Source organism: Phyllobates terribilis, unplaced genomic scaffold, assembly GCF_046119375.1.
Source record: "Phyllobates terribilis strain yellow unplaced genomic scaffold, ASM4611937v1 Scaffold_5__5_contigs__length_657084704, whole genome shotgun sequence".
Lineage (NCBI taxonomy): Eukaryota > Metazoa > Chordata > Amphibia > Anura > Dendrobatidae > Phyllobates > Phyllobates terribilis.
Genome location: NW_027362765.1, coordinates 227,740,336 through 227,760,685, shown reverse-complemented (window position 1 = coordinate 227,760,685; position 20,350 = coordinate 227,740,336). Strand labels below are relative to the sequence as shown.

Below are 20,350 nucleotides of genomic sequence, written 5' to 3'. Positions count from 1 at the left end.
ATCTCTGCATAAATAATGAAGATCTCCATTTTTTTTCCTCTTTACCACATTTACAGTGGGGAGGTGCAATCTGTCAGCCTATCAGCAGCGCACACACGGAGCGAAGTGCTTTTTTTCACACAAGCAAGGGCATGTGTCAATGTCAGTGTATGTCACATGTCCTTGCCCTATAAGACCCAGCCATTTTCCCCGTCGCCACCATTTTCTCACTGCTGCAGCTGCGTGTTAGACGGCACCGCTGTTACTGTGTGTGCTATATTTTGTTAATTTCAAGCCAATTTTCGCACAAATCTACAGATAGCTTGGGAGTAGGGAATAGTTGTGATTGCAGTCCTTTTAAGGACTAGGTTACATCATTTCCTACGACTTATCAGGCAGGTCTGTGCTCTTAAATAGATAGGTTGGGAGTAAAGACTAATTGTAACTGCAGTCCTTTGCAGGGCTAGGTTACATCAGTTCCTATCACTTTTCTGTTTTAGTGCTGTGCAAGTTTTTTTCACAGCATTTAGCTAAATCTAGCAAAGCAAATACTTTTTGGCCTCTTGCAGTGTGTGTTAGTCAGTGGAGTAGCCTATCTGTGTTGCAAGCTACACCACCTGTGTATAGAATACCAATTTTTTTACTGTACCTAGTGAAGTAAAACCTTTTTGGCATAGCATCATTCTATTAGTCCATCTATACTAACCTCCACCAGGTTGCAAATTCAATATAATTTTTATCTGCATGTAGCTCTGAAAAAATATTTTGGCTTGTAGCAGTGTGTGGAACTTGTTCTATTAGTCCATCTATACAAACCTCCACCAGGTTGCAAATTCAATATAATTTGTATCTGCATCTAGCTCTGAAAAAATATTTGGGCTTCGGCTTGTAGCAGTGTGTGGGACTTGGTCTATTAGTCCATCTATACTAACCTCCACCAGGTTGCAAATTCAATATAATTTTTAGCTGCATCTAGCTCTGAAAAAATATTTTGGCTTGTAGCAGTGTGTGGTACTCATTGTATTAGGCCATCTATACCAAGCTCCACCAGCTTTGAAATTAATAATTTTTAGCGGCATCTAGCCCTGAAAATAATTTTTCTTCCCAATAGTGGTAGCAATAGAAATATGGGGCGCGCGCCTGGCTAACAAAAATATACGCTTCATAACAAAAAACACCAGCCTAGCGCACAGCATTAATAAGATGGCATCATCGTCTCTCCCAGTGCTAGGCCTACTACGCCGGCTAGCATTCCTGTGCCTAAAACACAATGTATGGCTCCGCACTAGTCACGATGCTGAGGGGTCTAAAGCTGCTGCTAACGCTTTATCACAATTCAATTGGCAGAATTTCAAAGAGCTCTTCCCCAACGCCCACCCATCGGGCAACAGTTGCCCACCCTCCCTATGGGATCTAGTGGCGAATAGTTGATGCCATTAATCAGAGCGTCAGTTGCCCCGTCGACGTGGCAAGCATACGGTAAGGCATGGTAAGAGTGGACATGACTAGTAGCAGGCAGACGGGTTGACCAATGTGAACAAGCCAGATTACAAGTCACCATAGAATTTCTCCACCAGCTAATGATGAGGGGCATATCAGGGGCGTCAGCGCAGCGGTGTCTGACCGGAGTAGCATTTCACTTCCAACTACTGAATTGGGGAGATGTGACAAAGATTCATCATCAGACAATCCATAAAAGGGTGGAAAAGGGGTCAGCCAAGTCAGGAGTGTAGACGTCCCGTCCCATGTCACTAAAACTGATTTCTCACATCATATCCCTAACACCATTAACATGACACTCACAATTTGAAGCAACACTACTGTCTACTGCATTTGCGATCGCCTTCTTCGGGGCGCTATGCATAAGCGAATTAGTCCCTCAATCCAAAATTACCACCAGTGGAGGCTTATTACACCAGGACGTAATCATAGCCAATAATGCAATACGTCTACGCATACGCAAATCGAAAACGGTTCCAGCGGACAGGGGCACTTGGGTACTTCTACAACCCACAAACGGTACACTGAGTCGGGTAACAATAGTAAAAACATATATAACCATCAGATCACAAAGTAATTTCTTCCTATCACACATTGATTAAACGCCATTATCAAGATACCAGTTCCAAGCTATATTTAATAAATGCATAACATCGGCAGGGAACCACCCCAAAGATTACGGGACACACTCATTCCACATAGGCGCGGCCACGGAAGCAGCAAGAGCAGGACTGTCAGAAACGGAAGTTCAGAGGATAGGGAGATGGCGATCCACGTGTTTGGTGAGATACATAAGACCGGACTTGTTATCCTAACGTGGTTTGTTTCTTTTACAGGTGACGCTAAGCCAACAGTGTGGGTGATAGGCCAATCGTATATATATTGGGCAGAAAAAAGGGCGAAAGTCCGCCCAGGCGGGAGGAAATTAGAGTTTCATAACACATATTTCAACTGGAGAGGTAATTAGAGGCCTGCTATAGCCACAGGTACTAATGGAGGTAATCAAGGTAGGGAGAGAGGCAAGAGGTCCGGTCATCTTAGTTATACAGGCCGGGGGAAACAACCTAGGTCATCACAAGAGTGCATAACTAATGGCAATAATGAAACTAGACACTGAGCGCTTCAGAGAATTTTTCACAAAACTAGCTATAGTATGGTCAGAGATTGTGCCGATAGCGGTATGGCAAGGTGCGTGAGACATCACGGCCATCGAACGGACAAGGCGGGTAATAAATATTCGGATGGCAAAATTTATAAGAGACAGAGGCGGTGTAGTGGTACGACACCGACAACTGGAAGGAGATAAAGCAGGCCTCATACGGCCCGACGGTGTTCACTTAATGGATATTGGACTGGACATATTCCTGTCAGGACTCCAGGATGGAGTGGAACAAGCGTTAAGAGTGATGGGTGGGGGTCAGAGTCCTGCATACGAGTACGCAGGATCCTCCGTGGCCTGGAAATAGAAAGGACATGTTGGAGAGTTACACTTGTTGGCCAACTTGCCAGAGTGGAGACCCAGGGCATGCTGCAACAAGCTGAATTATTTTAGAAATAAAATGCCTTTCTAATGGAATGAGTATAAAGAGTTAATAAAGCTGTGACCGATCCTCACCCATCCAGTTGTAAGAGTTACATTATTGTATTGTCAAGGAAAGGGGGGCGGTAGGGGGGCTGAGCGTCTGGGTTTGGTTGGGGGTCCCCACAGTCTGCCTAGGCTAGATGCATTTAAAAATTCTTATTAGATACACAGGTGGTGCAGCTTGCTTCGCAGCTGGGCTACTACCCCCAAAGTATTGCCTAGGCTAGATGCAGTTAAAAATTGTACGCTGACTAGCAGACACTAAAGCTTTGGAGCAGACCTCTGAGTAAACAGCTCTTCAGACTCAACCATCTGTGTTACCCCAAGCCATAGTGTATGTAGTTTCTTACAGTTAAAAGGGGGGGGGAGCAACCCAACCTACTTGGAATTGACGAGGCCAAAGTCACGCATGACACAGCAAGGGGACTCCAAAAAGAGTCTCCATTTTTTCCCAAAATTGTGGCACAGACACCACTTAACCCTAGAAGGCATACCTGGGGCCTCGCAGGCCCGCCCTGTTAATTGTTTTCTATTTTCTGCAAGATTACTTTAGTTAGAATTTTGAAACTCTAGGTATTCCTCAGGTATATAGTTGTTTGTCATTTGAGTTTGAGTTATTCCACGGGCCTAAAAGGCTTCAGGTATGTGAAAGTGTAGATTTTTATGGTCATGCGTTCTAGGGTTAAGTGGCATCAATTGCCCCACAGTTGCTTAAAACGGTTGGTGAGGTGATTTTACCAAATCCTCAAGCTTTTAGTCTCCCCAGGATGACACAGGGGTAGAAAAGTCCTTGCGAATCCATGATTTGTTCATCTTTATGAACGTGAGTCTGTCTATATTCTCAGTGGACAGCCACGTGCTCTTATCTGTCAGCACACCACCAGCAGGGCTGAACACACGTTCAGACAGAACGCTGGCTGCAGGGCATGACAAGATCTCCAAGGCGTGAGTGGCGAGCTCCGGCCATTTTTCCAGATTGGAAGCCCAAAATGAGAAAGGGTCCAGTGACACAGTCATGGCTTCGATGTTCACTTGGAGATACTCCTGTACCATCCTCTCTAGGCGTTGACTATGTGTCAGACTTCTTGTCTCCTGTGGCCTTGCAAAGGATGGTCTAAAAATGTGGTGAAACGATTCCACAAAATTGCTGTTACCAGCAGATACTGTGTTACTGTTACGGTTTGAGTGATGAAGACTCGACAGTCCCACGGTTGGCAAGTTAGAACTGTGAGATTCACTATGTGCACTACTGGTGTTTTGTGGAAAAGCACATGTAAGATTCTGCAACAGCCTCTGCTGATACTCCTGCATGCGTGAATCCCTTTCTATGGCAGGAATTATTTCCGCAAATTTACTTTTGTATCGGGGATCTAAGAGTGTGGCAACCCAGTAGTCGGGATTACTTCGAATTCTGACAATCCGAGGGTCATGTTGCAGGTAGTGCAGCAAGAAGGCACTCATGTGTCCTGCGCATCCAGGAGGACCAAGTCCTTGTGTTGGTAGCGAGGTAAGAATCATGCTTCCTTCCTCTGCCCTCTCCCCCAACCTCGCACAACAGAAATGTGATCAAGGTCTCCCTCATCTGATGAGTCTTACATGCCCATCACCAGTTCGTCCTCCACTTCTTCCTCGGCTCCTGCACCTTCCTCAACAGTTTGGCTGCTACCATGCGCCCTGGTTAATCCCTCTCCCCCACCCTCCCATGCCTGCCGCCTTGGTGCTGCCGACCGTCTGGACCTTGGAGATGTTATCCCTTCCGCATACGACTCCTCCTCTACTTCCTCCACCTCCTCTTGTCCCACCACCTGACTCTGAATTCTGTTTAATGTGTGCTCCAGCATGTAAATCACCGGAATAGTCATGCTGATAATGGCATCGTCGTCGGCACTAAACATCTTCATCGCCATTTCAAAACTGTGCAGAAGGGTGTGTGACGCCCCTGAGGGTGCAGTCGCCACAGAGTTACTGCATCTCACCCAGAGGTGTGGTATCTCACCCTCAGGTAAAGAAGGAGTATGGCTCGGGACCCTAACACCTGCATCCAACACATACCCGCAGTGAAGGTAGGGCGAGATTGCTCCTAAGGGAGAGCACAGTCACAGGTCCCTAGCTGGCGGGAGTGTCCTATGTAGTGGGTGCTTAGGGGAGCAGCTTAGGGGAGCACATGACAGGGAGAGTATAAATAGGAAACCATCTTAGAAAGAGCAAGCCAGTCAGAGGATGAGAAGTGACAGGAGCAGAGGCTCTGCATGAGCTCTGCTCTGGAGGCGGGCCTAGCCTGGGAGGCCCAGGACTGAAGGAGAGAAGAGAGGAGTTGGAGCAGGAAGGCTCCAGGAACCCAAAGGACCCTAGGGGTACGGGCCGTGCAGAAGGCCACCTGTATGCCCGCTGCTACCAGGAGGTAGAGGGGTCAGGCCAGATCAGGGGAACTGGTCCCTCAACTAGCGGAGAAACAGCAAGGCTCAACTAGAAACCGGAGGCTGCAGCATTTCATGTACTGCAGGCCAAAGTCCACACCAGTCTCACTAAGAAGGTAGCCACATAGGACCCAGGGGATGGAACACACGTCGCCCGCCAAGGCCCGAGGATACCGGATAGAAGTGTCACTGGGTGTGAGGTGCAGGGAGAAGGCCAGAGAAAGGACACACAGAAGGGGGTCCTGCTAAGTACTCCGGAACTATCTGGGGGTGGTCTGAGCCCCTCACTGAGTACACACAGCACGACGGGGGAGATTGCTCTGGTACCTGTAATCTGGACTGCAACAACTGTGAGTAAAGATCTTGGGACTGCATCACACGGACTCTGTGTTCATTACTGACTCCCTGCACTACAACCACCATCATCCACCCACACTGCCCTGAAGCTACACTCTTCCTGTGGGGAGTAATAATACCATTGCTGCAAAACCACCAGCTTCAGAGGACTGTTCCGCAGCGGTGGCCCCTTTGGCCGCACTCCACAGGTGGCGTAGTCGGACATTATAAAACCCATATATACAAATTACCCTTGGATTGACCGCCCTGGGTCACGGACCGGGTCACCGCCACAGTGACTACAACCCCCAGCGTCTACCGGCCCGGCTCAGGGTACACCACGGCCCAGGGGGTGCGTCAACTTCATAGGTCCCTGATCTGAGACCACTCCTGCAGCGTGATTTGCCCCCATCTCTGGATCTCGTTGACCCAGGCTATACGTCAGAACTTATTGCACCAGGGACTTGTCGGTGCTGCCACAGTCGCTGCAACATGTGCAGAGTTGAATTCCACCGTGTCGGCACATCACATTTCAGCCGGTGAACTGGCAGGCCCAACGACTTCTGTAGAGATGTATGTCATTGAGCTGCGGGATGCGAACGGCGGAAGTGAGCACACAGTGACCGTGCCCTCTGCAGAAGGCCATCTAGTCCGGGATAGTGGGCTAAAAGTTGATGGACAACCAGGTTCAACACGTGAGCCATACAAGGCACATGTGTGACATTGCCCTGGCGAAGGGCCGCACCCAGGTTTGCAGCATTGTCGCACACGGCCTTCCCTGGTTGCAGGTCCAGTGGAGACAACCATTCATGAAACTGGGTCTCCAGAGCTGACCACAACTCCTCAGCTGTGTGACTCACATTTCCCAGATATTTCAAAGTAAACACTGATACAGTTGAGCCCTGCTGCCAGCAAAGTAAGGAGGTGTGCAGGATTCCTTCTGCGCAGTTAGAAAGCAGGTGGCATTACCAGACAGGCTTTGGGTGCAGGTGGAGGACCGAGAGGAGGTTGAGGAGGCAGAAGAAGTGGAGGAACTTCGAGATAAAGAGGACTGACGCACAACTCGTGGGGACTGCAAGACTTGGACAGCAGCCCCTTGTCCTGCTGTCACCATAGTTACCCAGTGCCCAGTCAGCGACATGTAAAGCCCCTGTCCATGCCTACTCGTCCAAGTGTCTGTGGTGAAATGCACCCTGTCACACACAGAGTTTCTCAAAGAAGAGGTGATGTTGTGTGCGACATGCTGGTGGAGCGCAGGCACACCTTTCTTTGAGAAGTAGTGCCAACTGGGCATCTGGTACTGGGCACTGCGACGGACATAAGGTCTCGAAAATCCTCTGTGTCCATCAGGCGGAAAGTCAGAATTTCTGTAGCCAACAGCTTGCAGATGGTGAAATTCAACCTCTTAGCTTTGTCATGGCTAGGAGGAAATTGTCTTTTACTTTTCCACATCTGAGGGACCGAGGGCTGGCTGTTTTAGACGGGGTTGAGGAGGGAGTCCTCGGCAAACTGCCGGTCTGTGAGGAAGATGCAGGCGGACATGTTAGGTTGCCTTGATCCAAAGGTGGTGCTCTCGATGTCGGAGACCGCTCAACACCAGCTGGTGTTACCACCTCCAAAGAAAATGATGACCTGCCAATCACGCTGGCTGTTGTGGGTAAAGAGGTGGCAGGTCTGCGTCCAAAAAAATGTGTGACTGCTGTCACCCCAGTCACAGAGGATGAAGAGGCCACGGATGCACAAGATGGGGCAGACGGTGGTTGGCCCGGCCCGCTAGGTCTCATTGTAGCACAGTGAGCTTCCCACTGCAACTTATGCTTCATATCCATGTGACGGTTCATGCATGAAGTACTCAAACTATGGATTTTTTGGCCTCTACTTAGCTTTTGGTGACAAACATTACAGATAACACAAGTTGGGTCATCCTTATCGATCTGAAAAAATGCCAAGGCTATGCAAGGCTTAGAGCCCATGCGACCTGAAGAGCCACTACGACTTGTGGTCAGAGGCAGAGTTGTGGTTAAGGATGCAGTTGTTGACGTGCTTCCAGTACGCCGTCTCTGTCCAGGAAGGCGCAACCTAACCTCATTGTCAATAGCATCTGTGACGCCCCGCTGCGCTTGGTATCACAGATCCTAGAAGAGTGCATTGATGGAATCCTCCACAAAAGGCCCCCATAAACATTCACACATCTCCACCTTCCACCTCAGACCAGCAGAGGGAGCCCGTTCTGGATATAAATACGGAAGGTGGAGCTAGGCAGTTCAGTTCCTCTGAAGAGTTCCTGCAGTAGAGAAGCCTAAGAGAGGTCAGTCTGCAGTGGAGCTCAGTCTAGTCTAGAGAACTCAGTTAATAGTTCAGCAGTGGAGCACGAGGCTCCTGCTAGCTAGATTCTGGGAGCCCAGTTAGAGCTTAAGGTGTGCCGTCGCCATAAGATCGGTGAAGCGCGGCAAGCTGCCGTTAGTGCGTATAGCCTAGTGAGGGCCCGAGTAGGCCGAAGGCGAGTGGAGAGTTAGTACATAGGGGGCAGAGGAGCTTAACCAGCTCACCCCGAAGCATTTACCGGACACTGGATCCGAGCTTACCGGGATCTCTATGACCCAGTAAGGCATAACCGGAATCCCTGGAGAACTACAAGTCCCAGGATCGCTAAGGTGCTGATACATAACAGAGCCAGGAGAAGCTTAGGCCCCGCATACTGGGAGCGTGAACTCCAAGACAAGGCCTTACCACAAGGTCAGCCAGCGAAGGACAGAGACAAAGTTAGGCCTAGCTCCAGGCAAGTCAGAAATTTACTACGCAGAGGCAAGAAACAGGAGGCCCTACACCCGCTCATTGGAGAGGATCCTGATATGCACCCTTCACTCGACAGTGCTCCGGGATGTGCCTGAATTTCCACTAGTAAAAGGTACTGAAGTGACTACCGTGTCCATTCCCGTTCTTGCTCTGACCCAGCTGGGTCTCGCCTGTCCTGCATTCCCCCTGCATACGCTGCCCTGAGGCCTAGCTCCATCTGTGGGGAGCTATACCATCGAGCTGCCTTATCACCGGTCTCAGTGGACTGCTGCAGCGCTGGTGCTTCTCACCAGATACCACAGGTGGCGTCACGAACTCTTATAAAATTAACAATTATCCACCCTTTTAAAGAGTAACCCCAGGGTACGGGCCAGGGAGCCGACCACCGTGACATCCCCAAGGCCAGGCAAAGGCCCGGGTACCGAGTCATCCCCATCCCCTGGGCTAGTCACATCCTCCTCCACTGACCTCATCGACTGGCTGACTGTGGGTTGACAGTAAGTGGGATCTCCAACCTCGTCATCATCACCCTGTGTGTTATCACACCCGTCGTCCTCAGAGCCAACCTCTTCCTGCCCTGACTGAAAAGTCAAGTTGTCGCTCCAATCAGGTATTGGAGTCTCATCATCGTCTTCATCATTGTCTCCACCAACAGGAGTTACAGTTTGGGAACGAGGGTCTACATTATGCTCAGAACCTTCTTCATCTGGTCCTGGATCCGACTCAAAGATTCTGGGCATCAATGCAGATCATTTCCTCGTCTGGATTAACAGAAGCTCTGGAGCAGACCTCCGTTTCCCAGGCTATAGCATGATTAAACAGCTGTGCAGACTCAGCCATCTGTGTTACCCCATACTCAGACGGGCTGTGGCTGCACCTTTGCTGGTTTGGTGTCAGTCTTGCTGGGTCCCTCTGCACAGCGCATAACACTGTGCACCGAAACAATGGATAAGATGGAAAAATTGTGTTCTCCATCTTCTCCTCACAGTGTGCTGATCGGGTCGATTATGCTAATGACACTCTGATCAAACTCTAATCGGAGTGTGATTACAATAATAGAACTGATTCTTTCGGATGAGAGAATCTATAGTCCTGTGATTCTGCCCTTATGCTGCAGCAGGTCACACTCTTTGTTAGCATAAAGGAAAGTAGTATCATGTTGAATTTTACTAACACCAAGTATCCGGTACGAATCTCGAACTTTATCAACCAGGGATCGCTCATCTCTAGTTGTAATGCATCAACCCCAGGAATAAAAATATTATACCGAATGATGAAAAGTGCTTAAAAACTGTATACGGTATACAGTGGGGAAAAAAATTATTTAGTCAGCCACCAATTGTGCAAGTTCTCCCACTTAAAAAGATGAGAGAGGCCTCTAATTGACATCATTGTCTGATTTGGAAAGAATTTTTTTTCAAATTTTAGTGGAAAATAAGTATTTGGTCAATTACAAAAGTTCATCTCAATACTTTGTTATATATGTTTTGTTGGCAATGCAGAGGTCAAACGTTTTCTGTAAGTCTTCACAAGGTTGGCACACACTGTTGCTTGTATGTTGGCCCATTCCTCCATGCAGATCTCCTCTAGAGCAGTGATGTTTTGGGGCTGTTGCTGGCAACACGGACTTTCAACTCCCTCCAAAGGTTTTCTATAGGGTTTAGATCTGGAGACTGCCTAGGCCACTCCAGATTTTTGAAATGCTTCTTAAGAAGCCACTCCTTTATTGCCCAGGCTGTGTGCTTGGGATCATTGTCATGCTGAAAGACGCAGCCACGTTTAATCTTCAATGCCCTTGCTGATGGAAGGAGGTTTGCACTCAAAATCTCATGATACATGGCCCCATTCATTCTTTCATATACACGGATCAGACGTCGTGGTCCCTTGGCAGAGAAACAGCCCCAAAGCATGATGTTGCCACCCCCATGCTTCACAGTAGGTATGGTGTTCTTTGGATGCAACTCAGCATTCTGTCTCCTCCAAACACGACGAGTTGTCTTTCTACCAAACAGTTCTACTTTGGTTTCATCTGACCATATGACATTTTCCTAGTACTCTTCCGGATCATCCAAATGCTCTCTAGCAAACTTCGGATGGGCCCGGACATGTAATGGTTTAAACAGGGGGACACGTCTGGCACTGCAGGAACTGAGTCCCTGGCAGCGTAGTGTGTTACTGATGGTAGCCAGTGTAACGTTGGTCCCAGCTCTTTGCAGTTCATTCACTAGGCCCCCCCCCCCCCCCCCGTGTGGTTCTGGGATTTTTGCTCACCACTCTTGAGATCATTTTGACCCCACAGGGTGAGAACTTGTGTGGAGCCCCAGATCAAGGGAGATTATCAGTGGTCTTCTATATCTTCCATTTTCTAACTACTGCTCCCACAGTTGATTTCTTCACACCAAATTGCTTGCCTATTGCCGATTCAGTCTTCCCAACCTGGTGCAGGGCTACAATTTTGTTTCTGGTGTCCTTTGACAGCTCTTCGGTCTTCACCATAGTGCAGTTTGGAGTGTGACTGTTTGAGAATGCGGACAGGTGTCTTTTATACTGATAAGTTCAAACAGGTGCCAGTACTACAGGTAATGAGTGGACGACAGAAGAGCCTCTTAAAGAAGAAGTTACAGGTCTGTGAGAACCAGAAATCTTGCTGGTTTGTAGATGACCAAATATTTATTTTCTACCAAAACTTAAAAAAAATTTCTTTCCAAATCAGACAATGTGATTTTCAGGATTCGTTTTCTCATTTTGTTTCTCATAGTTGAGTTCTACCTATGATGTCAATTACAGGCCTCTCTCATCTTTTTAAGTGGGAGAACTTGCACAATTGGGGGCTGACTAAATACTTTTTTTCCCCACTGTATAGCCCAAAATTGCTAATTGCTTGTTCCTTCCATTTTTCTGAACAGCTGCTGTACATGTATGATGCAGTGGGCAGTGCTATACATGTATGGCAAAATGATGAAGACAGCTCACAAATAGAGCTGTATCTAGATGGTTATTTGAGGAGGGAGCTCGCATCAGCACCTCGAGAGGTGGGGATGGTTGACATGGAAATCCCATGCCAAGTAATGGCTTTGTGGTCAGCCAGCTTCGGTAGACTGTTAGTGTGAAACTGACAGGTCTAATACTCAGCAGTACACAAGTACAGCACACAAAAATGAAAAAAAAAAAAAAAAAGACAAAATGAATTACAAAAAACAATGGAAAAATAATTTGCCACAAATATGCTGTTTTAGTGCAAAAAAAAAAAAGTAAACAAAAAAAGGTACACATAATTGGTATCGTCAAGTAAAGAATGACCAACGTTCAAAAACTGTGCTATTATTTAACTCATATTGGGAACATAGTTACATAGGTTGAAAAAAGGCCTAGGTCCATCAAGTTCAACCTTCCTCCGCTGTTAAAGAAATAAATATAAGAACTATGCCAAAAGGTATAGACATCAGCCTATGGCAAGGTTTTAAAAAATAGGTTTTAGGCTTTGTCCTCACGATTAGCTCTTGGTGAGTTTTTGATGTTGCAAATTTTCTGCACCATTTCAGCACAGATTATGTAAATTAGGTTACTTGTATTTTTTAATTGCGTTTTTTTTACATGCGCTTTTATTTGAGTTTTTGACTGCGTTTTTTTACTCTTGTTGGTGTGTCATGCTTTAAATAAAGCTGCTTTGCTTTTTATACTTCATGGTATTTTGCTTTGACAAAACTTTATCAATATACTTCGGTGCAGATTACGTGCATTTTTTATGCGTTTCTGCAGCGTAAACACGCTAAAAACATATGTGCATTTTTTTTCCTGTGGATTTTTCACATCTATTGCAAGTCTATGGGGAAAATGCGCACAGAAATCTCAGAGTTCCCGCAAGAGAAATTTACATGTTACGGATTTCGCACACGTATCGCAGGTCAGTTTACGCTGAGTAAGAAGAAGCACAGTGGGCATGTGATTTCTATAAATCCCATCCACTTTGCTGGAACTGCAAGACGGAACGTTTTTAACTCAGCAAAAATATGCAGCATCAGAAATGCACCAAAAGCTCAAGGGAATGTAGCTTAAGTCTTCAAAAGTAACAAAAAATAACTAAAAACTACTTAAGGTCATGTGCAAACGTCTTTTTCAGGTGAATTCATCCCGGAACACACAAAAAGAGGGCCACAAAAATGCCCCATAAAATGAACATAATGCACAGCAATGTGAAAACGAAACATTGTTTCGTCTTATGTCACTTCTTTAAGTGATGCGGCTTGCCTGAGAAAACTTGGCGGCTGCATCAGCATCTAAAAGATGTTGTGTGCACATAACCTTAGACTATGTAGACACAACGCCATTTTCAGGCAGTTTTGGGGCATTTTCTCTCGCTTTAAAAGATGAAAACTTTGAAGCTAAAGAAACATTTTAGTTGAAAGACTAATTTTTCATTCTTTTTAATTCCATTTTGCATTAATTGCTGTGAAGCATCTGAAGGAAGAAGTAAACTTCTTAACTTGTTTTTTGAGAGTTCCAGTTTTTAAAACGATATCACCTTTGGGGGTATTCTGACATATGGGCTCTCAAAGTCACTTTAAACCTGAATAAGTCTGTAAAAAAAAATTTATTTAGTAAATTTTGCTGAGAAAATTAAAAATTGTTCCTAACCTTTTAACCCTTCTAACGTCCTAAAAAATCAAAAGCACATTTGAAAAAATTTGAAAATGTAAAGTTAATATATGGGAAATGCTATTTATTAATTATTTTGTATGGTTTATCAGTTATAAGGGCATATTTTGCATGCACACCACTAGGTATACAGAGGCAATACAAGTTAACAGGAATTCTTTGAAATCCTGGGGGAATGTTACTCATGGCGACCATTAAGCAGAGCTTCCACGGTCATGAGATATATCAGCCTCCAGCCACACACAGCAATGACAGGGTCCCAAACTGCAGTTATTCACAGTAGTTTTATTCAAGTTCCAGTCCATTAAACTGAATCAAGTCTTCCAGCACAATTCTGTTAATCTTCTCAATCAGTTCTCTTCACAGAAGCACAGTGTTTTCATAGGATATCTCTGTACCTTTATCCTGCAGTGAGGTGGAGGGAGGGGGTGAGGGGAATGAGTCCTGTGCAGGGATCCTCTCACTCTCTTATCTTCATGCACAGATCTGACTCCCAGCTGTCAGACTCAGTATTTCCAGCAACAACTTTTCTCTACAATCTGCTCTTGATAGCTTCATTTGCCTTATTTTCCCTGAGACTCTCCAAACACACAACAGCTTCTTCCTGCTGCTTCCAGACAATAAAAACTTCCCCAGCATCCCCCCTGGAGCTGTGCTAACCACTCCCTGTCTCCTGTGGCTGTACTTTTGAAAACACCAGCACAACTTCTGCCTGTCACATATACAAATTAAGAGTTTGAAAATGTCACGGGTGTGTCAGAGGTGACAGACAGTCGCCAGGAGATCTCCACATTTGGCAATGCAGACAGCTACTTAGGTAGGAGGCTGTGTTTAGGATCCAGCGACTACCTCCCTTTAGTCTGGGTGTATATATACCTGGTGTGTCTAGGTGGGCGTCGCCGGTTATATTCATTCCTACATGGCACTTGGCTGAAGCAGCATCACGTCCTCTTTGGAGTCTTGAGGCCGTGTGCCCTTGTTGGAGTTCTTCTAAAGCTAAGTTATTATTTCCCTGTGTTGTCTTCCCCTTTTGTCTTTAGAGTGCTAGCTGAGGTTGACTAGTGCTGATCTCCTTCCACCCACAGCTTTAGACTTACGCCAGGGATAGCAGGGCAAGGCACGTGATCGGCGACAGCTGCGGAGGCTGTATAGGGACGTTAGGGGGAGACAGGGTGATGCCAGATTAGGAGGTCACCTCTTCCCCCTTTCCTTAGTGTCTGGGCTTCCTTTCCCTTTCCTCTCTGCGTTTCACTCACACCTGGCGTGACAGAAAATTGCTAATTTTCCAAAATTTCTTTCATTTGCATAAATAAACAAATATTGGTGACTTAAATTCACTGAGTGGTCCGAGGCAAAGAATCTCAGCATGCACAATTTCCCTGAGATAATTGGATGGCACTCGCCCACTCATGTCTATGGGTCCGTGGAAAACATCGGATCGCACTCAAGATGACATCCGATGTCCGATTTTCACGGACAGACTGAATGGAGAAGATGGAGAAAGTCAGAGTGTGATTACCATAATTGGACAACTCCTCCTGCAGAGTTCATACATATCATCTATGCAAACTAGGTTCTTTTACTGTATCTGTTTAGTAAACTTGGTTTGATTATTGTATCTGTGTAATAAGCTTGAATCTATTACTGCATTTATGTAGTAATCTTGGTTCTGTTACTGTATCAATGTAGTAAGAATGAGTGTGTTAATTGATCTATATAGTAAACTTGTTTCTGTTACTGCATGTATGTAGTAAACTTGAATTATTGCTTTATCCATGTAGTAAGCCTGGTTCTATTATTTGATCTATGTAGTAAGTTTGGCTGTATTAATGTATCTATGTAGGAAGCTTGATGTAGTTATTGTACATATTTAGTAAACTGGGTTTTGTTAGTTTTTATGTAGTAAGTTTGGTTTGTTAATGTACCGGTGTAGTAACCTTACAGGTGTTCACGGCCTTAGGCTACAATTCTGCAGTCACTCTATGTTTAAGTTATTTTATCTTCTTAGTAGCTTACTTACGTTACCTATGTACGAAGCTTGGTTGTGTTACTGTATCTATTCATTCAGAGGTAAACTGGATAAGGATGGGTAGCAACACATGGGCCATTGCTATGTGCTTGCCACCCAGGCTAAAAATTGTTGGCTAGCTCCAGTGTATAGTCTGTTAAATGTAAACTACAGTCAGATTATTGCTCATCAGAAATGAGATATAACTAGGAATTTACTTACATTGGGAATGAAGGCGCGATAGTCATCTGTTCTTAGCCATAATGCACGTGGATGCTGAAAAATGAAAAACAATTATTAGAAGTACTGGACAAGCTTAATAAAAGGTCTCTTTTACTACATTCTGGTAGCAATGGCAGCTGGAGAATAAATTATTATGGAATTTCTCATCTCCGTTATTCCCAAACATCTCACCTTTGAAGAGCCATCCAGCTCAAATGAAAAAACCTTAGGGTGCAGTCAGACTGCCGTTTTACTTGTGCGAGTATGACATCGCAATATTCGGACTGGTCTTTGGCTCTTCTGATCTGAGCATGACAGCTACATAGAAATACGAAAATATGCTGTCACTCTCAGGTCAGGAGAGCCGACAGTCAGTTCGAGGATTGCGATGCGATCCTCATGTAAGTAATAGCATCGTCTGACTGCACCCATAGACTAGGCATTTTTGAGCAAAATCCATTTGCAGTCCCTACTGTACAAGTGGCAGCTCCCAATGCTGCTTTCTTAAGGGGAAACTTTGATTGATCAGGTTTTAAGAATCACTAATATAGTAGACATTTTACTTTGCCATAAGTCATTTTATCCTATAAGAAAATCCTCTTATACCCCTCAAGGCTTAAAGGCAGACAGAGAAGCGTTGGCTGCAGATCTAGCCAATCAGTGTCTTTCAGCCATTTTTTATATTGATTCCTGGCACTTGTCTGGTGTGACTAACTAAATTTCAATTTTTAACATTTATAAACTTAAAAGGAGAAATCACTAAGGGCACCGTAGGCTATTCCTCTCCCCCAGATTACCGAGGATGGTGGAGATGCCAGAGCCTCGTACCTTGCTATGCTCGTATCTTAACCCTTATTTGTTCCCTCCCCCACCCAGGAAGGTGTGAGGCTGAAATGCATTGGAAAACACTAAACCAGACAGACACAGTTAAACAAATGGGGATAAAAGAATACTAAAATCATACAAATACACTCACAAAACAACAGAGTGGGAAACAGGGGAGTAATAGGAGGCACAAACCAAAATAGTAGAGGATAAGGATAAACATGCAAACCAACTCCAAGAAAAAATCTCCTGCAAAACTCTCCAACCGGATACTCCAAACACTGTATTTATCCTCCAACAACTAACCAGCAAGTAAGTGTGACGCTGGTCACTAACTCATGGAGCGACCGTGAGGCGGACAGTCAGACGTTCCGAGGTCAATACCAAGAGAGCCAGTAGATACCAAGGGAAAAGACAGATGCGCGAGTCAGGTCACAGTCCAGGGTCAATATCAAGAGAGAGCAGAACAAAGCCAACGGACAATACAAGGAGGTAGTCAATACACGGTCCAAAGGGTCAGGCAGCAGAAGATTAGAACACAGAACAACAGAATGAGGCAAACACTCACCAGGAAGCACAAACTACGTCTGGCAGGGAAAAGGGGCAGTCAGCTCAGTTAAATAGCTTGGGCATTTTCCAGAACACTGAATACCTGGAGATTGCCCTGAAATTCCCAGTCAAATATTGGACAGCCGAGCTGTCAATCAAAGCACTGAGAGCCCGACTTGCCACTCACAGGATTGGAGAGTCAAGCAGTCCATCAAAACACAGCAAGAATCAGTTCAATAGGACAGATTAGCAATTCCACACAGAATGCTGGAATCGTGACAGTACCCCCTCTTTAATGGGGGGGGGCCACTGGACCACCAGGTTTCCCAGGAAACCGCTGATGGAAGGCCCTGACTAGAAAATCAGCGTTTACGTCTAGGGCAGGGACCCAGGATCTCTCCTCTGGTCCGTAACCTCTCCAATGAATGAGGTATTGGAGGGAATTACGGACTTTCCAAGAATCAACAACCTTTTGTACTTCAAACTCCAAACTGTCATTGACGGAAACTGGCAGAAGTGGAGATGAAGGAGACAAAACGGAAGGGATAAACTCTTTTTAGCAGAGATTTCTGGAATACATTTTGAATGCAGAAAGACGGAGGGAGTTTTACTCTGAAGGCCACTGGGTTAACTACCTCCAAAATCTCATATGGACCAATAAACTTAGGACCTAACTTTGCTGATGGCACTTTCAATTTAATATTTTTGGAAGAAAGCCTTACCTTTTCACCAACTTTGAATATGGGGCCCTCTGAACATTTCCTATCAGCCTTCCATTTCTGGGGGTTCTGGGCTACCCCAATATTCTTCTCAACCTCCCTCCAGACATCCCCAAGTTTCTGTATGACAACCTCTACTCCTGGACAACCAAAACTCATTCTTGAGAATTCACCAAAATGAGGATGAAAATCATAATTGCAAAAAAAGGTGAGGTTCCAGTAGACTGGTTAACCCGACTGTTAAAGGCAAACTCAGCAAGAGGTAAGAATGAGGACCAGTCCTCCAGCTGAGCCACAATGAAGCATCTAAGAATTTGCTCCAATGACTGATTGGTCCTCTCTGTCTGACAGTTAGCTTCAGGATGATAAGCAGAGGAAAATGATAGGTCAATCCCTAATCTTTTACAAAACGCTCTCCAGAATTTGGAGACAAATTGCACCCCGCTATCGGATACAGTGCTCAAGGGAATGCCAAGCAATCTTCACCACATGATTGATAAATAACCGGGAAAGCATCTCAGCATTAGGTAACCCTGATAACAGAACAAAATGAGCTTGTCAACCACCACCCAAATAACGGTTTTCCCACAAGACAAAGGCAAATCAGTTATGAAATCCATGGACAAGCGAGTCCATGGTCTTTCTGGAATAGGCAAAGGAGCCAATTCCCCGGCCGGCCGGTTATGACAAACTTTAGTGTGTGCGCAAACCTCACAGGCGGATACAAAACCTTTAATGTCATTAAGCATGGATGGTCACCAAACGTTTCTACATACAGCCTTCTGAGTAGCGACCCTGGGGTGACCACTCAAGATAGAGTCATGAAACTCTTGCAACAAATGTAATCTTTGATACACGGGCAAAAATAATTTAAATCCAGGAGTAGCGGAAGGAGCAGACAACTGGACTTTGCGAATCTCAGCCTCCAATTCTGAGGATACCATTGAAATGACTATGCCCTTAGGAAGAATGGAGGAAGGAGGTTCTGGAGGAGAAACAGACTCAAGGCTGCATGACAGAGCGTCAGCTCTAACATTCTTAGACCCTGGTCTGAACGTGATGGAAACATTGAATCTAGAAAAAAATAAGGACCACCTGGCCTGTCTAGGGGTTAAACGTTTAGCAGATTCAATATAAAAGCCAGATTCTTATGATCAGTCACAACCGTGACCTGATGAATAGCTCCCTCCAAAAAATGCCTCCATTCTTCAAAAGCTAACTTTACAGCAAGCAGCTCACGATTTCCAACATCATAGTTTCGCTCAGCAGACGAAAATTTCCTAGAAAAAAATGCACATGGCTGTAAATTAGTCAGGGTTTTGGGACCTTGGGATAAAACAGCCCCCACCCCAACCTCTGAGGCATCCACCTCTACAATAAACTGTTTCTGAAGATCAGGCTGAATCAGAACTGGAGCAGACACGAAGCACTCTTAGTTTATTAAAGGCCCCAATAGCATCTAACAGCCAAACCTTAAGATCCGCCTCTTTCATGTGATATCAGTAAGAGGTTTAACAATCTGCGAAAAAACCCTTATAAATTTTCTATAGTAGTTGGTGAATCCTAAAAAACACTGTAGTGCTTTAAGGTCATGAGGTTGAACCCAATCAATTATAGCCTGCACCTTCCCAAGATCCATTTTAAAGCCCTAAGCAAATACAATGAACCCCAGAAATGATATTTCCTGAACAAAAAAAGTACACTTTTCTAATTTAGCAATCAAAGAATTCTCCTTGAATCTTCGTAAAACGAACATGCTCATAGTGTGAACTTAGCTCAGACGAAAAAATTAGAATGTCATCAAGGTACAGTATATCACAATAAACCTTCCAATAATATCAGAAAAAATGTCATTCATAAAGTTGTGAAAAACAGCAGGTGCATTGGTTAAACCAAAAGGCATGACCAGCTTCTCAAATAGACCTTCGGACGTTAAAAACGCTGGTTTTCCACTCATCACCCTCCCGGATTTGTAGCAGATTATACGCCCCTCTGAGATTAGGTTTAGAAAACCATTTAGCCCCAGTAAGATGATTATATAGGTCAGGGATGAGTGGAAGGTGGTAATTATTTTTAACAGTAATTTTGTTTAGTTCACGGAAATTAAGGCAGGGACAGAGGCCACCATCTTTCTTTTTCACAAAGAAAAAAACAGCAGCTACAGGTGAAGAGGAAGGACAGATATGACCCTTCTGTAAACTTACTTTGATATATTCTTTCATAGCGGTCCGTTCAGGTCCCAACAAATTGTACAAGCAAGTCTTAAGCAATTTGGCATTAGGAATTAAATCAATAGTACAATCATAAGGATGATGGGGAGGTAGTATCTCCGCCTCTTTTTGCGAGAACACATCTCCGAAGTCTTTTAGGTATTCCGGCAGACCCTCCAGAAAGGAGCAAATTTGCACAGAATGTATACATCTTTAAAGGCAGTTGGAGCTTCATTTCACAATATCCTTTTGCCACATATCGATAACAGGATTATGAAAATGCAGCTAAGGAAACACCAACACCAACCCAGCAAGTAAATTATCCAACACATAACAGGAGATGGACTCAGTGCAGTGTTCCCACTCTTAGTGTGAATTCCACTGTTACCAGATGGGCAAAGTTCTGGAGTAACAGTGTCTTGTCAATGGCAACAGTCTGAATAGGTCTTTCCAATCTAACTGTCCCTAAGCCTAATTTAAGAACCAGTCCAGAATCAATAAAGTTTGCAGCAGGCCCACAGTCAATGAAAGCAAGTGCAGATAACCATAGG

The 20,350-nt window shown here is 45.1% G+C and overlaps 1 protein-coding gene across 2 annotated transcripts in view; it reads right to left on the bottom strand.

Moving 5' to 3' along the window:
- Positions 1-20,350, bottom strand: part of LOC141271071 (bactericidal permeability-increasing protein-like) — a 205,415-nt gene that overhangs the window by 48,831 nt on the left and 136,234 nt on the right. For both annotated transcript variants that reach the window (XM_073681172.1, XM_073681173.1), the window contains one exon: positions 15,497-15,550. In XM_073681172.1, the coding sequence (XP_073537273.1) occupies positions 15,497-15,550 (54 nt within the window). The remainder of the gene's footprint in view (positions 1-15,496; positions 15,551-20,350) is intronic.